This window comes from Nycticebus coucang, chromosome 16 (assembly GCF_027406575.1).
Source record: "Nycticebus coucang isolate mNycCou1 chromosome 16, mNycCou1.pri, whole genome shotgun sequence".
Lineage (NCBI taxonomy): Eukaryota > Metazoa > Chordata > Mammalia > Primates > Lorisidae > Nycticebus > Nycticebus coucang.
In genome coordinates, this window is record NC_069795.1 from 5,670,660 (window position 1) to 5,694,431 (window position 23,772).

Sequence of the window (23,772 nt, forward strand, 5' to 3'; positions counted from 1 at the left end):
ATGACTTTACTAAACTCACTTTATAGCATGGGAACTTTTTGTTGACTCTTTCTGGTTATCTATGTAGAAAATTGCCATCTGTGAGTAAAGATAATTATATTCTTCTTTATCAGTCTATATTAATTTTATTTCCTTTTCTAATGTTCTTGTTCTTGTTAGAATCTCCAGAACAATAATAAATAAAAAGGGTAAGACCAGATATCTGTGTCTCTTACTTGATCTTTGGTGAAAAATAATTCAGTCTTTCACAATGAAGTATGAGGTTAGCTGTTTATTAGTTGTAGAAGTTTTTCATCTTATTTAACTCTGTGCCTAGTTTTCTATGAGATTTTATTATGAATGGATTTTGAATTCCGTGAAGCGATTTTTTTTTTTTCCATACCCACTGAAGTGATCAGATCATTTGTCTTTTTGGTCATTTGATACCATGAAGTTCATTGCCTAATTTTTGAATTTAAACCAACCTTGCATTCCTGGAGCAAACTTCATTTGGTCATAATATATTACTTTTTTTATATCTTGATAAACCTAATTTGATAATTCTTAATTAAGGATTTTTACATCTATGTTCATTGGTCTCTAGATATTGGTCTGTAGTTCTCTGTTCTATAAGGTCTTGGTCTGATTTTTGGATAAGGATGATGCTAACCTCATAAAATTAGTCATAAAGTTTTCATTTTCTTATAATTTCTGAAAGGGTTTGTGTAAATTTATATTATTTCTTAAATGTTGGACAGAATTTATTAGTGAAGCTTTTTGAACTTTGAATACTCTTTGTGGGAGGTTTTCAATCACAAATTTGATGTATTTAGTAAATATAAGGTTATTTATAACCTTATATAAGATACCTATTGAGGTTATCTATTTTTTTCTTGAGTATCCTTTGTTTTTTTCCAATACATTTATCTATTTAATCCAAGGCATCAAATTTATTGGCACAAAATTATTCTTAATATTTTTCTATTATCCTTGAAAAATTCAGCTAAGGGCTGTAATAGCCTCTTGTGTAATTGATACTCATGATTCATACCTTCTCTCTTTCCTTCCTGATCAATCCAGCTAGAAGTCTACCTATTGTGTTGTTCTTTCCTTTTTTACTGGTTAACATGTGTTTTTATTTTATTTTTTATCTTAATAGATTTAGGGGGTACACCTGATTTTTTTGTTACATGGATGAATTATACAGTGATTAAATCAGGTCTTTTAGTACCCCTGTCACCCAAATAGTGTACATTGTACCCGATAAGGAATTTCACATTCTTCACTCTCTTCCCGCCCTCCCCACTTCCAAGTATCCATTGTCCACGATGTCACTGTATATGGCCATGTATACCTATTGTCTAGGTCCCACTTATAAGCTGGAACATGCAGTATTTGTCTTTCCGTTCCTGGGATACTTCACTTAGTGGCCTCCAATTCTGTCTGTTGAAATGGATAATGGCCTTCAGTTCCATCCACTGAAATAATGGATATAATATTTCATCCACTGAAATGTCTACAAAAGCATTATTTCATCTTTTTATGGCTGAGTAGTACTCCACTGTATATATGCATGAGACACATTTTCTTTAACCACTCATGAGTTGATAGGCACTTAGACTGAGCGTGTATCTTTGCAGTTGTGAATTACATTGTGGTACACATATAAGTTCTTAGGTCTTTTGATATAATGACTTCTTTTCCTTTGGCTAGATACCCGGTAGTGGGACTGCTGGATCAAATGGCAGGTTTACTTTTAGCTCTTTGAGAAATCTCCATACTCTTTTCTATAGAGATTGTACTAAGTCACATTCCCACCATCAGTGCAAGTGTTTCCCTTTTACCACATCTGTGCCACCAGTTATTGTTTTTTTGCTTTTTAACTGCCATTCTGACAGGGGGTAAGGTGATGTCTCATTGTAGGTTTCAATATGCATTATTGAAACCACCCTTTAGTGTTCTTGAACATTTTTTCATATGTTTGTTAGACAGTTTGTACATCTTCTTTTGAAAAACATCTGTCCCTACCTTGACTGGAATGTGAGCACACTTAGAAGAGAAATCGTCACACTGCCCTTCTCTTTGTAGCTTCAGATGTGTGCAGTGCCGTGTCCCCGGAGACTCCTTGTTTACATTCACGCCGAGTGCCTGGGATGCAAGGAGTCTGTTTCATACCAAGAAAGATGTCTGCTTTTGTGGATGTTCTACTTGATTCCTTTGAATAATTTATCAGCTACTTAACACTTATCAAATTTGGCTTTTTATGTAGAAACTGTAAGCTCTCCTACTTTTTATCTCACAGTTTGAGATACTGTTATTATAAATAAATGTGTCTTTCCCTAAATAAGAATGTCAGGGTTGGAGGAAAGAAAGAGAGCCTGCCATGTCCTGACTGCCCTGTGTGATGTGTGTTAAGCACCCCTTGCTTCTCTTCATCAGTCTGCTGAACTTGAGCTCGTCACTTCTCCATTTTTATTCACATTTGCTTCACCATTCCTCTCCTCCTTTGCTCTGTCCCAGGTGCTGGGGTCCCCCAGTTCCAGCCAATTGCCCTGAATGGCCGGATCCAGGTGCTCAGCAATGGGTCGCTACTGATCAAGCACGTGGTGGAAGAAGACAGTGGCTACTATCTCTGCAAGGTCAGCAACGATGTGGGCGCAGACGTCAGCAAGTCCATGTACCTCACGGTTAAAAGTAAGGAAGAAGAAATGCTTGCATTTGCTTCGTTTTACCTAAGTCTTTGGGGGCTTAGATTTTGCCACTGTCTCCATGCACACGTGTTGGGGGGTGAGGGGACAAAGCAAAACAAGACCAGTGGTTTGCCATGGCTGGCTTTTCAAGTTTCGCTCTTCCAGAAACATGGTCGAAGAGTACAAGTCCATGGTAAAAGTCCAGCCATCTGTCAACAGTGTGCCCAGGGCCTTTGTGCCTAGAGCATGGAGCCGCATTGTTTTCTCCTCACCATTCTCACAGCCCTTGGCTCTGGGGACCCCAGCAGATGAGCAGGACTCTGCCTTTAGCACCCACATTTATGCCCTATTGAGTTTGCTGGGTTTTGAAAAGCCAATACATGGTCTCAAATGTGTTCTTTACAAAAGCATCTTTGCATTCTTTAAGCATTTTATTAATTGGAAGCTGGCTTGTCTATAGATGTCCTTTGAAGGGTCTGGTAAAAGCAAATCATTAGAAACCTTATTACGAAAAGGAAACAACTCTGAGACAGAAACGCATAGCACCAGGCTTAGGTCTCTACAGTGCTGGTCCAGGTTATAAGAAAATGTCCCTTACAAGAAAATGTTTTTCCTCCTAAGGACATAAAGTGAACCAACTCTTACTGAATTGAATCCTGCGTATTAACAAATGGCAGTGTGTCTAGTTTACAATGAATGGCTCATATCCATTTATGTAATTTTCGGTTGGAAATACTGTGATTTCTTCCTAATGATGAGGCATTGTGAAGACTTCCTCTGTGCTTAATTTTAATTATGCTAGTAATGGTCTGGGCAGACTTTCACTATATCATTCATTTGGAGGAGTGGATTTAACGGTGAATTTAAGTGAGGTGTAGATGTTTGTATGTGTGGGTTTGTGTTTCTGTGTGTGTGGTATTTAAAGGCTAGCTACACAGACTATTATGCATCATAATTCACTAACACTTTATTACTAACAGGTAATTATTTCCAACAGAACAATAAAAATATTAAAGTATTTATTTGCTAAACTATGTTACTGAAAAATAGATTATATGTTTTGCACATATTCAGTACACAACTTTTGGCTTCAAAATACATGCTTTTGAGGAACCAATTTGCAAAAAATCTGATGGCAAATGGTGGTATCATTTAAATCCAAAGCTAAAATGGTAATATTTAATACAATAGTAAGGAAATCTAAATGCTGAGGACCAGCGTTGACTAAAGTGGGTTTGTCCTTCCCCAACAAAAGAAATATATTTTGCAGTTGTTTTAATTTAATTTATTTTATTTTATTTCATTTTAAGATAGGATTTTGCTCTGTTACCCATGGTAAAGTATAGAGGTGTGATCACAGCTCACTCCAGCCTTGAACTCTTGGGCTCAAAAGATCCTTCTGCCTTAGCGTCCCTAATAGCTGAGACTAGAGGCTCCACAGCCAGGGCTGGCTAACTTCTGAATTTTTTTTTTTTTTTTTTGAGAGATAGGATCTTGCTATGTTGCCCAGGCTAGTCTCAAACTCCTGGCCTCCAGTGATCTTCCCTTTTCAGCCTCCCAAAATGCTAGGGTTCCAGGTGCGAGCCATTTTTTTAGGCCATACATTTTAAATTTATAAGACATTTTTCTATTCCACAAATACTTACCTGGGACCTGACATATACAAGGCCTATCAAGGTGGTAAATGCAATCAAGCGTGGATCTTACCCTTGTGAATGAAAGCGCTTATTTTTTGGAAAGGATGATAAGAAGGAAGAAGACAGAGGCTACTAATTATGACCCAAAGTGAGGAGTCCCACTCACTGTATCTGATTTCCAGAGGAGGGGGAACTTTCACCTCTGTGGGTAAGAAAAGTGCATGGAAAAAAGTCATCAAGAATGTGTAGCATTCTGAAATGCAGAAATCAAGGACCTTCCCACAGCCCCTCTCTGCATACCTTGGCACCAGGTGCTAGCAGTGGGGCCTGGGGGCAGAGCTGAGATGACCTGGCCCCTGCCCCATGGGAGCTCTTTCTCTGGGCACTAGTGGGCACATGTGTGCAACTTCTGTGTAGAGATACATGTGGTGGGACAGAGCGCAGCACACAGAGTGCAGATGAGGGCCGTCTGCCTCAACTGGTAGCATCAGTGACCGTGTGCGGGGGATGGAAGGTCTGTACCCCTCAAAGTTCACAGGTTGAAATCCTAGCTCCCAGGGTGATGGTGTTCGGAGCTGGGGCCTTTGGAAGGTGATTAACCAAGCATCAAGATCACACTTGATCACCAAGCATGGCGCCCTCAGAGATGACACTAGTCCCGTTATGAAAGGAACCTCCAGAGAGCATTCACACCCTCTTCCCAAGCTGTGAGGATGCATGGGAAGGTGGTTGCAGTCTACAGTCAGGGAGAAGGCCCTCACCAGAACCTCACTGTGCTGGTACCTTGAGTTTGGACTTTTAGGCCCAGATCTATGAAAAATAAATGTCTGTTGCTGATTAGCCACCAGTTTATGGTAATTTGCTATAGCTGTCCGAGCCAACTAATAAACTATAAAGTAAAATCTGTAGCATCTGATGTTGGTCTTAAACAATACCAAGTGGGATTGTTAGGTGAGGAATAGGTGTTCCAGGGAGAGGAAGCAGAGAGAGCAGACACAAGAAACTGAAAGATCCAAGGTGGGAAGCAGCTCTCTGAACACTGTGAGTGCTTGAAGGAGGTCAGGAGGGAAACATTTAAAAGGAACATACTTCCAGGAGAAATGATTCCTAGATTCCCAAACCACTGCAAACTATTGGGGGAGAGATGTCTTTAATAAGTTGATTTTAGCAGTTCTTAATAATCCATGGCTGGTTTTACAAACCGTTTCAGCTTCAAGCTTCTGGTTCTTTAAATTCTTCAAAATTGTACTATTCCACTAAAATCGGACTATTTTACTACAAACTAAAAAATAAGGAAGAGGCATAGAAGTGTGAGGACGGAGTGTATATAGCAGATGTCCTCAAACTGCGGCCCGCAGGCCACATGCAGGCGGTGTGAATTGTTTTTGTTCTCATTTTGTTTTTTACTTCAAAATAAGATATGTGCAGTGTGCATAGGAATTTGTTCACAGTTTTTTTAAAAAAACTATAGTCCGGCCCTCCAATGGTCTGAGGGACAGTGAATTGGCCCCCTGTTTAAAAAGTTTGAGGATGCCTGGTATATAGTGAAAGTGTCTGTTGCTCAAATGACCTCAATGCGGGGCCGCTCTGCTGCCCTTCGTGCTTCGGTGCGAGCAGACTCCTGAGTGTGCGAGGCCAGACGCCTGCAGTTGTGCCCACGGCAGAAGAAACCCCGCCGCTTGGAGGGAAGCAGTTTTACAGAGAAAACAGGAGGGCCCCGGAGCGGGGGGTGTTGGCTTGGTCTCCATGGGGGCTTCTGCTCAGAGCTGCCCTCCACACTCCACCCGGCAGTCCCCGGTCTGTGCACATGTAACCAACTGTGCCGGGCACACGGCAAGGGAGCTCTCAGGCTCTGCCTTATCTAGTGTTTACAGGCTTACATCAGGCACGATTTTCTTTTTCTTTCTAGATAAAATAGAAAGGATACATGGAAATGTAGACACACATACGTGCACGAACAACGTGTCCATCAAACCCACATGCTTTCGAGGCAGCGTCAAGAAGAGAAAGAGCCATCGTCTGCTGGCTGTCCTTTACTTTAATGTCTTAACATGGTCCTAACAATCACGTGTACTCAGTCTCTCTCACACAGAGCATAGCACAGGATGAACTGGAGTCACCTGTTCAGGAACACAGTGACAGCAACCAGCCCCACACCCAGCCAATCCCTGGGAAAACATTGCAGAGAAAAGGGGCAAAGACTCTCCCCTTTCCTGCAAACGGATGACAATGCTCATTTACACACGGAAGGGTTTCTCCATATTGCTGAGCTTTATTACGCAAAAATGATAAGAAGTCTACTTGGAAGGGGCAACCACTATTTTCATGACTTTTTTTTTTTTGAGACAGTGTCTCACTTTGTTACCATCAGTAGAGTGCTGTGGCATCTCAGCTCACAGCAACCTCAAACTCCTAGGCTTAAGTGATTCTCTTGCCTCAGCCTCCTGAGTAGCTGGGACTACAGGTACCCACCACAATGCCTGGCTATTTTTGGGGGGTGGGGGGCGGTGGCGGTTGGCCTGGGCTGGGCTCAACCCCGCCAGCCTCAGTGCATGTGGCCGGTGCCATAACCACTGTGTTACAGGTGCCAGGCCTATTTTGATGACTTTTAAGGAGTAACAGCCAAAAGAAAATTCTGTTGGGGGAAAATGAAAGGAATCTTCTATTTCTGCTTCAGAGTTGGGGAAGGGGATCACGGACAACAGGAGATGGGTGAGGAGGGGTGGAGGGGAATGAGGACTCCAGGGGGTGATGGAGAAGCTCTGGGATCGTACCCTGGGCTCTTTTTCCAAATCCACTGCTTCTAAATTATGTGACTTTGAATAAATTGCTTCATCTCTCTGGGCCTGTAAAATAGAAACAGCTATGGCACCTTCACAGGGTTGTCTTAGAACTCACGTGAGATACTGGGAAGTGTGAAGGCCTCTGCCTGGGCTCCAACACGTATGGATAGTACAGGATTCTGTTGAGAAAACATATCGATGCTGTGAACAGGAGCATTTCCAGAAAGTTCTTAGAAAGAAACTCAGAAGGCCGCAGGATAGGAAGAAGGAAGAATCAGGACTTCCAAGACCCGCAGGGCGGTATCCTCAACCTCATGCAGTGTTGATCCGGAGCCCGGCCCTGGAGGGGTGCGTTGGGAAGCCCTGGTAGCCAGTATTTGCTCCCTAACCCTGGTATTTTAGAAATATTCAGTGAAGTGGGGGAATTTTAAAATGAAAGGAAAATTTAGATACAAAGGAAATTCCACTGCTTTAAATCAACATAGTAAGTATACTTCCTATTCTAGAAGTCATTAAAAAATGGGCTGCAAATGTGTATTTCTAAATTCAATAGGAGAGAATTTGCTCTCCAACCCCATGTTGTCGGGAGGCTAAGCTACTTGGCCGGGGAAACTGGACTCCCAGGATTGTTAGTGCTGGGTTTGAAACATGTTTTAAAGGCCCGAGTTCTCCTGACAGAACCTGCTGGTGGGGCTCACAGAGGGACACTAGGACCCCACTGGGGCTGAGTCTCCTGTCTGGGAAGCATTCTCACTGCTTTCAACCCCCCACCCCCACCCCCAACAAAGCATTCTAACAGAAACTCCTCAGCACACACGGTCATGAGGAGCTGCAGACAGAAACGTGCAAACACGGGGCCGTCAGGGACTGCAGCAACCCGCACATGGTAATCTGTGCAGATCCTTCCAGCTAGGGTGGTGTTCCTGCCCTTGAGTCCACACTGTCTTCTCAATTCAAGTTTATCTATTACCAAAAGCTGTCCCAGGGATAGGGATTGAGCATTAGATGATGCCTAGAGCCTTGGCAGAAAAGGCAGGGAGCAGGCGCTGCTCACCATCGAATTTAGTCTCCAGGGCTGGAGAAGCCACACCACACCTTAGGATGGGCCTCTTCCCCCACAGCAGGGACCGTTTGATGTCTGGGAAATGGGGCATTTTATGCTAAGGAAGCAGGAATCCGACATCCATTGGACCTGTTTGTCCAGGTGCCCAAGTTGCACCCAGCCCCCCGGCTTTCTGCACTGGCTAATGGGGAGTGCGTGTTTCTGGGTGCACCGACAGCAGCCTGGATCTGCAGCTCAGGACAACAAGCAGCTCTCCTTTTGTCTGCTGCTCCACATAGGTTCTTTCTGATCCCTGCACGCAGCTGAAAAGAGCATCGCTTATCAATCAGGGGCAGGCGCTTCCCCGGAGAGTCAGTTGCTCTTGGAATCTAATGAACCCCTGGCTCCCAGTGCCAGCCCATGGGCTCCAGTCCTGCTGAGGTCCTGCAGCCCCATCTCTGGCACTCCAGCCGGCAGGTCTGTGGGTCGTCATGTCATCAGATCTCTGTGCACACACACGGGCACATGTGTGCATGCACCAGCTCACTCAGCTTTCAATCTCGGGGTCCTCGGGGTCCTGGCTATTTCTGGGCTGATCTCCACAGTGTGACTCAACCTTTTTAAAATTCACTGATATAAGGCACAGGAGGGTTTTGTTTACATGATGAATTGTATAGTGCTGACGGCTGGACTTCACCACTATACAATAGTGCACATTGTGCCCAGGAGGTGACTTTTTAACGCCCTCCTTCCTCCCTACCCTGGTCTGAGTCTCCAGTGTCCATAATATGTCATGTTGCTGCATCACACAGCAGCCTCAGGCCACTCATTGCCAGGGCCAGGATGTTGGGCTTGACACACTAAAGCCCCTCTCCTTCCCCTCACAGGGTCTTCATGTCTCCCTGGGTATTCCCATCAAACTCGGTTACTTTCCGCCCTCACCTCTGCCACCAAGACCACAGATCTTGTCCTAACAGCTACTAGCTCAAGTAAAATCTTTTTCTCGTCCCTGCAGTGGCTCTGTGCTACCTCTAGGAGGCGGCGCAGCTCCACGCTGCCCCCCAGAGCCGCTGTGCTGGCCTCAGTCTGTCCCTGAGGCCATTTCCCAGGTTCCCCATGGCCGCTTTGACCGGCTGCCCTTTATTTTAAGAACAAAGATGCAGGCTTGTTTGTCCTTTGTTTTGCTCTCATGGAGGAAAGGAAAGGAAAGTTTGCAGCCATAACATTATGAAATTGCATTTAAGGAATTTGTAAAATGGGAAGGTTAATACAGCAAGAGGCTGTTTGTTGCCGCTCCATTTGAATTCTCCATGCCTCAGTGTTGAGGATGGAATTGCAGCCCCACATGACGGATTTATATGTTGAGTTTCTAACCCCCAGCACCTCACTTTGTGGCCGTGTTTGGGAATGGCATCCTTTCAGATGTCACTAGTTGTTACCATAAGGTTTTACAGGAGGCTGGGCCCCTACTCCTGTGGCTGGTGTCTGTAAAAACGGGAAATGTGGATGCAAACACAAAGGAGGGGATATGTCCAGGGGAGGACGGGGACAGAGACTGGAGTTACGCCCGAGACGCTGGGTGAGGAGAGGAGGGTGCTCCCCTAGAAGCCTCAGAGGGACCGCGGCAGACCCCAGAACTGCGCCAGAGGAATGTTTTATTGTGGTGAGCTCCCTGGTTTGTGTACATTGTTCTGGCGGCCCCCCTGACACGGATAGGCTCCAGGATAGCAGCGTTCTCCTGCAGTCTTGCATTTGAGGGGGACCACAAACAAGATCACCCCCTTAAGCAGGTCAATCCTAATCCATTCAGGGGTGTCCAAACTTATTTTTTCTGCCACACATGAAATATGTAAATTCTAACAAAAGCTGATGATCCAAGAAAAGATCCATGCATACTTTCCATGATGTATGACACCACGGATGAGCAAAGCAGGCCTCAAACAATCCACTTGTGGCCCGCAGGCTACACGTCAGACACACCTGAGTACGAGCCCGAGTCTGGACTCATCCAAGGCAGCCCATTACCTTTGGTTTAAGGATAGGCAGCCAGGTTTGGGGCAATGAAATATAAGAATAGATCTTCTAAGAAATTTCTGGAGCAGGTCTTCTTCTTCTTCATAGGAGCCTCTGCAAAAGAGGTTCATCTTATTTAATTCTTGACCCTACAATGCCTGGCACTGACACCTGGTCTGTGGTAACTATTTATGTGTCATTTCCCAGATAAAACCAGTGCAGAGAGGATGGTAGATTAAGAAATCAAAGTAGGAAAGGGGTGTGCCTGCTGTGGCCCTCTGGAAGCCTCTTCTGAAGCTGCAGTCCAGTGAGATGGCCTGTTCAGTGCCTTTGCTGTCCAAGCCTATGTGGTCAGGCTCCCTCCCATGCAGCTGGAGGCATCTGGACTGCATCATCACCAATGCAAGGAACTGAATTCCTTCTGCTCCCACTGGACTTCAGGCTGAAATAAACAGCTCTGAGGGAAGGAGGAGTTTCCCCTGAGTTGAGAAACTATAGAAATTGTAGTGCAGGGTGCTTTGGGGTGGGAGAAGGACAGGACTGTGGGGGACAGCTGAGGGCAATACTTGGACCTCAGGTGCATTTGGTGGCTTGAAGGAGGAAGGCCTGTACCTGACGGAGGGAGAATGGCAAATACAAACAGCCTTTAAAAAACACTACTGGGGCCAGTACTTCTCCAGGGAAAAGTGTTAATTTTCCACTTGTCTCAGCTTCTTTCTTCTTCTTTCTGTTTTGAAGCTCCTTTCTACCCAGCAGATGAAAAGTTATTTTTTTCAGTTTGGGGAAATCTCAGCTATTTCAAGGTTTCTCTGATGATTTAGGGTCCTTCCTTTTCCTCAGCCTTCTCCCGTGGGTGATGGCCTCAGTGTTCCTGGGTCAGCTGTCACCCTCCACGCTGTCCTCCGCTGATGTGCCTACCTTCCCTCTGGTCCTTAGGCATGAAGTCACCGCCTCGCTGCCCATGGAGCGCCCTCCGCGTCTCCCGGCAGGCCTGGCTCAGACCTGTGCCCTTGCCCTTCCATAGGACTCCCTGAGCACCCCTAGTTCAAGGGCTGTTCTAGACCCTGCATTTGCAGAACAAGACCAAATGTTAGCACACTACTGTTCCCTGAGGAGGAGGACACAAAGATGGGATGTCACATAACACCCAGCAGAGCACAGAGAAGCGAGGAGTGTGCAGGTGTCTGTGGAGAGCGTTCTGGACAGTGGAGTGGCAAGTGCCAGGTTACGTCTGGGGGCAGCAAAGAGACCACCTGCTGGGAATGTGCATTTATGTGTGTGTGTGTGTTTGTGTGTGTGTGTATATGTATGTGTGTATACATGCATACAATTCATGTTATCTTTTCTTTCTTTTTTTTGAGATAGAGTCTCACTATGTTGCCCTCAGTAGAGTGCTATAGCATCACAGCTCACAGCAACCTCCAACTCCTGGGCTTAAGCGATTCTCTTTCCTCAGCTTCCCAAGTAGCTGGGACTACAGGCGCCTGCCACAGCACCTGGCTATTTTTTTGCTGCAGTTTTCGTTGTTGCTTCGCTGGCCCAGGCTGTGTTCAAACCCACCAACCTGGGTGCATGTGGCCAGCACCATAACCACTGTGCTACGGGTGCCAAATCACAATTCATAATGTAATGAAATGCACAGGGACATTTGGGTCAGACGTGGGCCACATACAACAGTGATTCTGTCAGATAGTAATGGAGCAGCAAAGTTCCCATGGCTGGGTGACATAGCCATCCTAAGGTCACAGCATACTGCAGCCCCAACTTGTTTGTGGTGACGCCAATGTAATAAACCTGCTGCACCACCTGCTTGCGGGAGCCGAGCACATGTACTCACATATAGCATGTAATGCTTGAGAAGACAGATACCCCAAAGGGGCCTCTGAGGTCTCCATATATAGGGAAAGTGGGGAATTATAGGTAAATGTACTTTTATTTACAAAATATTCGTTACAGAATTTTACAACGTGTTCTCTATGTGTTGGCCACCTTTGTGTAAAATTTTATAATGAACATTTTCTAAAGGCCCATTTAACTGCAGTTTCCATTTTCCCTGTGCATAGTGGCTTTAGGGGCAACTCTGGGGACACCATATAATAATAAATGACTATGATACGAGCTTATTTATTTACCGTATTTTATATGTTATATTCTTATTTCAGCCTGTAATCCTTCCACTTATCAAAAAAAAAAAAAGAAGTTGGCTGTAAAGCAGCCTCTGCTAGGTCCTTCAGGTCTTCCAGCAGAAGGCCTTGTGACGGGAGAGGAGAGACAGCTCCGTGCCTGTCACTGCCCTGAAGACCGTCCAGGGGGACAGGATGTGGAGGGGGAAGACAGTGCCAGGGATTGGCTGAGGCCAATGTGTGTGCTTGTGTCTGAGGTTTCTTCAAAAGAGTTTTAAATGAGAAAAAAAAAAATGTAATAGAAAAAACGTTATGGAATAAGGATTTAAAGAAAGCAAATATTTTTTCATAGCTGTAAAATATGTTTTTGTTTTAAGCTAATGACTATTGTAAAAGAGTCAAAAAGTTTAAGAAATGAAAAAGTTTATAAACTGTAAAAGTTACAGTAAGCTGAGGTTAATTTATGATTGAAGGAAGAAAAACATTTTCTTATAAATTTGTTGTAGCGTAAGAGTACAGTGTTTGTACATCTGCAGTAGTGAGTGTGCAGGAAGGCCCGAGGCCTTCACCTCCACTCACCACTCACTCATGCAGAGCGGCGTCCAGTCCTGCGGGCTCCATTCCTGGTAAGTGCCCCACACTGACTTGTATACCAGGTCTTTAGTTTCCTGCGTTTAGACATGTTTAGACGCACAGACAACTGCCACTGTGCCACCATTGCCTGCTGTGTTCAGTACAGAAGCATGCTGGACAGTGGCCCTGGAGCCGTTGGCTGGCCCGTGCAGCCTGTGTTTGTGTACACGCCCTCCAGGCTGTTTACACAACATTTCTCAGCACATGTTTCCACCATTAATTGATACATTACTATGCTTAGAAAGGTTCCCCTAATCCAAGCTCTCGGCCATCACTGCAAGTCTGAAAACAAATTAATTCTATTTTACCACGTTTTGGTCTACGGGTCTAAAAAATGTATGTTGCGAAATACAGCAACTTTTCTTTAGAATTTTTTCCATTTTTGTACCATGCTTAGAAGGTTATTCTCTATCCCAAGAATATTAATATTCTATATTTGTCATTTAATCGTTCAGTATTTGATAAACTTATTGTGATGGAAACTGAGTAAGATCTGTTATCTCTTGCACAAATGGTTGGTCCAGTTGTTCGAATATCTTTGAAACAGCCTCAGCTGTCCTTACTTTTTTGAGATGTCAATTTCGTTTTAAGGAAAAATATTTTAGAGAATAGATTCTCAAGGAAAATGGCTCGGTTAGCTCTACCATAGTGTAATGCCTCATGTAAGTGACGTAACTTCTCTGTGCCTTGGTTACTTAATTCCCTAATCACCTTAGTATACTTTTAAAAAGTTTAAATGAATAAACATAAAAATGTAAATTTCCCAGAACAAAGGAAGGAAGTTGGGTCCATCCTCACACCATACAGGTATACAAAAATTAATTCAAATCACAGACTCAAATCTGAGCTAAAACCATAAGACCCTTAGAAGAAAATGTTGGAGTAAATGTTTGTATCCATGAGTTGGGCAGTGATTTCCTAGCTATGATATCAAAAGCACAAGCAACAAAAAGAAAAATACGTAATTTGAATTTTAAAAATATTAAAACATTTTGTGCACCAAGAAGTTGAAAAGACAATCTGGAGAATGGGAAAAAATATTATAAATGATATATCTGATAGACTTACATCCAAAATTCTTACAACTCAACAATAAAAATAGAAACATAATTTTAAAATGGACAAGGAATTTGAGAAGACATTTATTCAAAGAAGATATCAAAATAGTCACTAAACACATGAGAAAATGTTCAACATCATTTCTTGTTGGGAAAACGCACATGAAAGTGAGATAACCACTTCACAATCAGTAAGATGGCTACAATTAAAAAGGACAGTTGTTGGTAAGGATAAGAAGAAATTCAACCCTCATACGCTGCAGATAGGAATATGAAATGCTGCAGCCACTTTGAACAACAGCAGCTTTGCAGTTGCTCAAAAGTTAAACGTAGATTTGCCGCACGACCCAGCAATTCCATTCCTAGATATATACCTAGGAGAAATACGTCCACACGGAAAATTTTACATAAATATTTGTAGCAGAACTATCTGTGATACCTAAAAAGTGGTAACAACCTGAGTCCTCATTGACTAGTGAGGAGATGAATAAAATACCATTATTACAGAATGGAATATTATTCAACTGTATAAAAATGCGATAGTGTCACATGCTACAGTATTTTGTGATTCCATTTATATGAAATGTCCAAGCCAGGCAGATTCATGGAAATGGGAAGTAAGGAAGTGTTCACTGGGGCCTGGGGGGAGGCGGTGAGGATGAGTGATGCCAGTGTACACAAGGTTCCATTCGGGTGACGGGATACTCTGGAATTACATTGTGCTAAGAGCTGCACGATTCAGTTACTATTCTAAACACTGCTGAGATACTGAGGTGCATGCTTGAAAACACAAATTTTATGCTATGTGAATTATACCTTAATAGAGGTATTATAAAAATATGTTCCAGATCATTTAGCAACTTGTAATGGGGGCTGTGTAACAGTTGTTAGATAACTGTTTGGACTCTAAAGTTAGATAATCTGGTTACACTCCTTATTACTTCTATAAACTTGGGCAAGGTTTTTGTACCTTTCTAACCTCATGTTCCTCATCTGAAAAATGGAACTAATTGTGCAGACTTTCTAGAGTTGCAAGTGATAGAACATTTTTTTGCATTCTTTTTTTTATTTCAAAATATTATAGGAGTGGATTGGGTGTGATGTCTCATGCCTGTAATCCTAGCACTCTGGGAGGCCAAGGAGCTCAGGAGTTCAAGACCAGCCTGAGCTAAAGTGAGATCCCATCTCTAAAAAGAGCCGGGCATATGGCAAGTGCCTGTAGTCCGAGCTACTTGGGAAGCTGAAAGAAGAGGATTGCTTCAGCCTGAGTTTGAGGTTGCTGTGAGCTATGACGCGTGGTGCTCTACCCAGGGAAACAGAGTGAGAGACTCTCTCAAGAAAATATACATGTTACGGGAGTGGAAATGTTTTTGGTTACATGGATTGCTCTTTTTTTTGCAGTTTTTGGGTGGGGCTGGGTTTGAACCCTCCACCTCCGGCATATGGGGCTGGCACCCTACTCCTTTAAGTCACAGGTGCCACCCTACATGGATTGCTTTTGTAATGCTTGAGTGAGGGCTATAAGAGTCCAATCACCTAGAAAGTGTTCACAGTACCTGATAGGTGGGTTGTCATGATCCCTTCCCCACCCCACCACCCCTCCTGATTTCCACGGAGTTTTTACTTCCTCTGTCCACATGTGTGTTCGTTGATTAGTCCCACTCTAAGAGCAAGTACAGGTGGTGTTTGTTTTCTCATTCTTTAGATACTCAACTTAGGATAATAGTCTACAGTTCCATGCAAATTGCTGTAAAAGGCATTAATTCATCCTTCTGTATGGCTGAGTCATGCTCCATAGTATACATAAGTCACATGTTGTTAATCCACGCATGAATTGATGGGCACTTGGGTTGATCCTACGTCTTTGCAATTGTGAATTATGGTGTAATATACATTCAAGTGTGGGTTTCTTTTTGATAAAATGACTTCTTTTTCTTTGAGTAAATGCCCACTGGTGGGATTACTGGATCAAAAGATAGGTCTACTTTGAGATCTTTGAAGAATCTCCATACTATTTCCCATAGAGGTTGCTATTAATTTGCAGTCTCACCAATAGCATCGAAGTGTTCCTTTCTCTATCTATGCCCGGGTCTATTGTTTGGGGACATTCTAACAGGAGTGAGGTGTATCTCATTGTGATTTTGATCTGCATTTCTCCGGTGATGAGTGGTGTTCAGCATTTTTCATATGCTTATTGCCTACATGTCTATCTTCTTTTGAAAATCTGTTCATGTCTTTTGCCTACTTTTTAATGTTTTTTTTTTTCCTTGCTCATTTGCTTGAGTTTTTTGTAGATCCTTATTATCCACTTATTGGATCCACAGATTGTGAATATTTTCATCCATTCTGTAGTCTATTTGCTTTATCAATATCTCCTTAGCCATGCAGAAGCCTTTTAATTTAATCAAGATACGTTTATTTTTGATGTTGCTGTAATGACCATTGAGGTGTTAGTCAAAAATTCTTTGCCTAGGCTGATATTTAGAAGAGTTGTTTGTACATTTTCTTCTGGAGTTCTTAGAGTTTCATGCTTTGCATTTAAGTTTTTAGTCCATCTTTGATTAATTTCTGTGAGTGGTAAGATGAATGCATCCTGTTTCATTCTTCTGCATGTGGCTGTTTAACTCCCCGGCACCACTTGCTGAACGGGGCTTCTTTCCCCGGTGGTTGTTGTCTGCCTTTTCAAAGATCAATTGGCCATATCTGAAAGGCTTTATAGCTGGGTTCTCTGTTCTGTTCCATTGGTCTATGTCTCCGTCCATGATGCTTTGGTTACTGTATCCCTGTAGTTTGAAGTCTGATAATGTTTTTGTCTAAGATTTCTTTGGCTATTCAGGCTCCTTTTGGGTTCCATAAAAAGCATAGAATTATTTTTTTTAGGCTTGTAAAATATGAGATTGGTATTTTTTTGTTGTTGGGTTTTCATTGAAGAAACCAGGTTACGCTGATTGCATATGTTAGGTAAAGTCCCTCTGACAATTGTGTCTTGCCCCCTAAAGGTGTGTCACACCTTCCTTCCCTCCTTCCCTCTCTCTGCTCTCCTCTTCCCCCACCACCCATCATGTACTAAGTCATTCATTGTCCTCATATGAGAACTGAGGACATAGGATTGGTGCCCCTCCATTCTTGTGATGCTTTATTAAGAGTAACGGGTTCCACTTCCATCCAGGTTAATATAAAGATTGGTATTTTGATGGATATTCCATTTAATCTGTAAATCACTTTTGATAGTATGGACATTTTAAAATGTTGAATTTACCAATCCATGAGCATGATTTTTTTTTTCCATTTTTTTGTGTTCTCTCTAATTTCTCCCCTTGGTGTTGCATAGTTCTCTTTGTAGGGATCTTTCACCTCCTCAGTTAAGTAGATTCCTAGGTATTTTATTTTCTGTGTCAATATTGTGAATGATATTGAGTCATTGATTTAGCTCTCAGCTTGATTGATATTGGTGTATAGAAATGTTGTTACTGATTTGTGTACATTGATTTTGTAACCTGAGACTTTGCTGAATTTTCTTCAGTTCTAGGAGTCTCTTGGTGGAATCTTTGAGTTTTCTAAATATGATATAATATCATCAGCAAGAAGTGATAGGTTGACTTTCTTTTCCCCAATTTAGATACGTTTCATCTCTTTCTCTTTCTCTTTCCTAATTGCTCTGGGTAGAACTTTCAGCACCATGTTGCATAGCAGTGGTGATGACGGACAGCCTTGACTTACTCAGAGTCCTAGTGGGAATGCTTTTGACTTCTCCCCATTAAGTATGATGTGGGCTGTGGGTCTGACAAACATGACTTTAATAATTTTGAGATACATTCCTTCTATGCCTGGTTTGTCGAAGGTTTGTATTATGAAAGGGTGCTGAAATTTGGTGAATGCTTTTTCTCCATCTGCTGAGATGATCACATGGTCTTTATGTTCACTGCTATTCATGTGATGAATCACATTTATTTATTCATACATGTTGAATCATCCCTGCATCCCTGGGATGAACCCCACATGGTCATGGTGGTTTGATTATTTATTTATTCATTTATTTATTTTGATATGCTGTTGAATTTGGTTCGCTAGTTTTTTATTAATGATTTTTACATCTATATTCATGTTGGTCTGTAATTTTCTCTTTTTGGTTATGTCCTTTCCTGAGTTTAGTATCAAGGTGATGCTGGCTTTGTAGAATGAGCTGGGGAGGATTACCTCCTTCTTGATGTTATGGAATAATTTTTTCATTGTGATGACCAGATATTCTTTGTAGGCCTAGTAAAATCTGCTGTGAGTCCACCTGGCCCAGGGCTTCGTGTTGTTGGAAGCTGTTTTGTTACTGCCTCCACCTCACTGCTCACTGTTGTTCTGTTGAGCTCTACATCTTCCTGTTTGAATCTTGAGAGGTTGTGTGTTTTCAGGATTTTTTTTTCATTTCCTTTACATTTATGAGTTTATGTACACAAAGATTTTCATAGGATTTACAGAGGACAGAATATTCTAACAGTGGGGTGTCTGCCAAAGAATAAAGATGGGCTCTTAATCAGTGGAGGCTGCTGCACTCACTGAGTGCTTATGTATATCCTTACAAAAATATTTTTAAAAATTTTCCATATGTTTATGGTTTAATTAATTGTATCTGTATAATATATTAAAATTTTGATAGGAAAAGATCTTCCTCTCCCTCCAGCTTTCCCCTTTACTGTGATTTAAAATTCTTCTATCTCTGCTCACATGTTTTGTGCATCCAGATAAACATGATTTTGTCTATTTCAAAAACAGTTATTGGGGTGGTGACTAAAATTTAATTTAATGAATAGAATAAATTGGGATGGGTGACTCTGCTCTTTATAGTTTTGAGCCATCGCATTCAGAAAACTTTTCTCCATTTCCCTCAGTCTTCTTCTATGTCCCTAAATGAAGAGGTACGGTTTTCTCCACTTGGGACTTTAGATATATTTTATTATTTTTTTCCCACAAAATTTCTAACTTTGTATGTCATTTAAAAATATGTATATTTTGCCTTTCCCTTGTATTTGTATAATCTAAGCCTAAGCTCCTAATGGTTTAGTACTACTTGACTCTGAATTATATTTGGATGTTTTTAGAACATTAATAGCCTAATGGTGAGATTACCATCAGCAAGAAGACTCCAAGATATGTGCAGATCAGTTTCAACAGGGGTTGCCAGGTTCTTTCATTCATTCGGGGACATTTGCTGAGTTCCTACTGAGTGGCAGACACGGTCTACCAAGCTCAGAGCTGGAATTCTCAAATCACTGCCTTCCTACCTGATTTGTGTCAATGCCCACCAGCCATGTACTTGTAGGGTAGGAAGTTGGGTTGTTTCTTGTTGTGAATTGGGACACACAACATAAATAGCAGTGTGGTACTTCCAGAAGGTGTGAGAAAGAAAGTATTATACACTTGGACATAATGTGAGGTGACTTGGGGAAGGTTCGAGGAAGCAGAGCCTGGCCCTGGAGTGGATGCTGTCGAAAAGTGGGAGTAATCTGTGACTGGGTATTGTCTTGGTTTATTTCCTACTGCTGTAACTGAAGACTGCTGTAACCTGAGACTGGGTGATTTATAAAGAAAAGTGGTTTATTTCTGCCTGAGTCGCGGGCAGCCTAAAGTTGAGCAGTTGCATGAGGCGAGGTCCTTCTTGCCGGTGGAGACTCTGCACATTCTCAGCACAGAACTTCACAAGATAAGGGGATAGGCTGATTTAAACCAATTATTTCCCCCAAAGTCCCACCTCTCACATACCATAGTTGGATTTCCCAGCCTCTCAGTACTGTTACAGTGGGGATTACATTTCAACATGAGTTTCAGAAGGGGCAACATTCAAACCATAGCAGGTATCTTAATAAATTTTATCCACAAAGTGAAGGAATGAGGCCAGGCTTAAGCTGGATTGGGGATGAGGAAATGGTGATCACTTATGTTGGCCAGGGGAGCAGGTGTCTGGAAATGTTTGTGGTTTCTTTGGACAAAGTTGATGCTATTGTCTGTGGTAAGACATGGTAATTGAGAGGTCTTGTTTTTGTCTTGATTGGTCTTGGTTGCAGTGATCTTGTCTGGGGTAGGGGTTTGTTAAATCACTTACATTCAGCAAGGCCAGGCAAGAGTAAGGGATGTCAGAAGCCGCTTTCCTCACTCTAGTTTCATTGTTACCACAGCATGGATTTTAACACAATTCATCTTGAAAATGATTCAGAAGACAACACATAGCTTTATTTGTCTTTAACTTAAAGGGGGTAGTTACACATAAATGGAGTCCTCAAGGGCCATGAGGCCAGTTTTATTGCAGGCTCAGCTGACACAAACTCCTGAGTCCATTCCATGGACCTTGTGAGCAGGTGCGGGGAGATAAGCTCATGGGCAGGCGATGCTTCGAGATTTCCCTCTGATGATTTGTTCTTAGTAGAGGGCAGGTACCTGGGCCTTGATGCTCACTTTTCTCTTGAGGACTCCCAGATGTGACCCTCTACAGGGATGATCAGAACTGCTCATGTTAGGACACATCCCAAGACAGTAGCCTCAGGGCAGAGTCGCTGATGAATGTTGTTAATGCAGTAGTAGGTCATGGCAGGTGCTGCGGACACCAGGCCAGTGACCAGCAATCTGCTCTTTGCATTTCAGCCAAGGCTGAGGCAGGAAGGTGGAGATAGGGATGGAGACAGTAGATCTTAGAATATACCAGTTTCCCACACCCTTAAGTCAATTAATCCTAGAACCTCAGTTTAGATACCCCCCCCTTTCTGATTTAATCCATTTAGCTGCTCATTAGGGTCCATGGTGGAGGAGTATAGGCCATATACACACAGGCAAATATGGACCTCCTCTGTCTGAAGATACATAAGCAAAACAAGTTACCTGGGTTTAGTCACCGCTCGAAAGAAATGGTAAGAACCTTTACCATGTGGGCCAAGTGGCATCACTTCTCTGCTGCTGAGGCCAGATTCTCATCCCTGGGTGGTGCTGTGGGATCTGGCCATCCTGGGAAGTCCCTGTCTGGTTTCCTCTTCCTAATTTTTCAGTTTAGAGAGGAGTGTGTATTGTTAATTGAGGCGAGGATGCCATGGCAGTTCAGGAAGATGGCACAGCTAGTGCAAAGGCCCTGAAACAGGAAGAAATGAGGTGTTCCATCAGTGGTTGCTGCAGGGGTAGACAGAGCAGAGTCCAACAAGGAGGAAACAGTCCTTGCCGGCCAGTGAGGACTTCGTGTTGCACTCTGGGTGAGTTACTAGCCTTTTCATTTTTGCTTTTTCCTGATGGGCATATCTATGTTCATCAATTTTTTCTTTAAAAATATGAAATCACACAGCATCTCTTGGTATTCATTTGCTTTTTTAGTTGGCAGCACATCATATTTGTCTCCCTGATAAATACACATGCCTTCATTTGGTTCTTTTGAATGGGGACAACATATTTCACTGTATGGTTTGGCATCATTTTTGCAGCCAGTATCTTACTGGGCATTCAGCTTGGAAACATTTGCTTGTGTTCATGCCCCTTGAAATAATGTTTCCGAGCCCTGTAGGGAGTGGGTTCCCTGTCAGTCTTTGTAGCAGAAGGAATGCAGGAAGGAAAGAGCAGAAAAGCTGATGTCAGACTGTAGATGACCTTCGGGGGAAGTTTAGGAAGACACGTCTTAGGTTTTCATCACTTCCCACTGTCCCCATACTGCACTGCTGAATGTTACTAGAGAACAATGCTTCCTCCTGGAGATGAAGGTCAAATGCCAAAGCTTCTGTGGCTCATTTATAGATGTGATTCAGAATGGGCCATCGCTCGAAGATGAAAACAGAACAGGGTCAGACAGTGCTACGCAATTCTGAGTCTGAAGCCATTCATGGAAAATGGGAGAGGGGAGAAGAGTGCTCTTGCTTAAAGCCTGTTCTGTTAATAACGCAGGAAGGGGAAGGGACATTCCTCGGTGAAACGAATGAGGAGAAAGGGGGCATTCCATGGCCACAAACTGTATCAATACAACACAATGCCTGATTGTTGTCATTGTCATCACGCCATGCAGCCAACTCACGGTTGGCCATGAATTTAAGACAGGAAAAAAGACAGGGGTAACCATTTAAAAAACTGTCTGGAAGCCCTAAATTGTCTCTAAGATCACTTTCCAAGACCTCCATTAAGACTTTCCTTTGTGCCACTGTACAATTATTTCTACAACGGTAAAAATTTGGATTATAATAATTCTAAATTAATCCATTCTTCTCATTCTATCCTGTTCCCCCAGGTGATCACTGTAAGAAGCTGGGGATGACTCATATGCAAATAGTACAGCCCCAGGGAGAGGCAGGTGCCAGGCAGTGGGTTTGGCATTTTATGTGTGTTCAGCAAATACAGTCAGCCCTCCTATCTACAGGCTCAACATAGTTAGATTTAACCAATTGAAAATAAAAAATATTTGGAGAAAAATAAAAAAGTAACGATGCAACAATAAAAATAATGCAAATTTTATAATACAGCAACCATGTACATAGCATTTACATTGTATTTGGTAATATAAATAATCTAGAGATGATTTAAAGTGTACAAAAATCTGTGCATAGGTTATATGAAAATATTGTATAGTTTTCTGTAAGGGATTTGAGCAGTTGAGGATTTTGGTATCCTGGGCTGGGTGGAGTGGGTCTAGGAACCAATCCCCTACAGAGACTGGGGAACGATTCTTCCCTTGTTTTGTTCCTTCTATTACTCCCTTTTCGTGTAACATATGATGCATTGACTTTACATGACCATGTTTAAGTTATATGACAGTAAGGGGAAGATCAAACATCATGAAGGACTTTGCAATCTCTTGTATAGATAGGAACAATGTGTTCTTAGTTGTGGGCGGGTTAGTTGTATCATAGTAAGTGGATGTTTGACTTTGTAATTGTCTCTATTTGGAGACTAAGTATGGCTTCTGGAGATGTATATCGATGCCAAGGTGATAAGAGATGGATTTGTGATGGTTAATTTATATGTCAAATTTGGCTAGGCATCGTACTCAAACACTAGCCTGGCTGTGGCTGTTTCGATATTTCTTAGATGTGATTAACATTTAAATCTATGGACTTTGGGTAAAGTAGACTATTATCCATAGTGTGAGTGGAACTCAATAGATGAGGTCCTGGGAGTGTCCTCTCTGCGAGTGCATCAGGGGGCGCTGCCTTTCACTTTGGGGTGCTCCATTTTAAAAATTCAAACCAGAAACATTCTTTAGACACTCACTGTATTGGTCTCCTCTGGCTGCAGTGACAAACTGCTATGAACTTAATGACTACGAAAGCGCCCTGTCATCATCTCCCAGTTTTACGGAACGCCAGCTGGGGAGGCTGGTTTCTCAGCTTCCTGCATTAGGAATCTGAAAGTGGGTGTCCTGACTGTGCTCCTGTTCCTGGAGGAGCTGGGGGAGAATTCCCTGCACAGCTCTCACCAATTGTCAGCAGAATGCTGCTCCCCGTGGTGGGAAAGTCAACGTCCTTGTTTGTCTGCCTGCAGTTAGCTCAGGTCACCCTGAGGTCCTAGAGGCCTTCTTCTGTTCCTTGGGTATAATCACGTAGTGCATCTTGGAATTAGCAACTGCAGAGGGAGGCTTCTCACTCTCCTCCTAGCTCTTTTCTCCTGACTCTGCCACGTTCAGTGGACTGACTCTTATGCTTTCTTATTCTGCTTCTAAGAACCCATGTGGTGTCACTGGACCCGTCCAGACAGTGTAGGACATTCTCCCCATTATAAGGTCAATTGATTAGCAACCTTCATCTGCAAATTCCCTTTGTGGACATCTTTGGGACACCACTATTCTGCCTGCTGTCCCTGCTCTGAG

At 42.7% G+C, this 23,772-nt stretch overlaps 1 protein-coding gene across 3 annotated transcripts in view; it reads left to right on the forward strand.

Moving 5' to 3' along the window:
• DSCAM (DS cell adhesion molecule) overlaps positions 1-23,772 on the forward strand; it is a 738,786-nt gene that overhangs the window by 510,462 nt on the left and 204,552 nt on the right. For all 3 annotated transcript variants that reach the window (XM_053565720.1, XM_053565722.1, XM_053565721.1), the window contains one exon: positions 2,500-2,673. In XM_053565720.1, the coding sequence (XP_053421695.1) occupies positions 2,500-2,673 (174 nt within the window). The remainder of the gene's footprint in view (positions 1-2,499; positions 2,674-23,772) is intronic.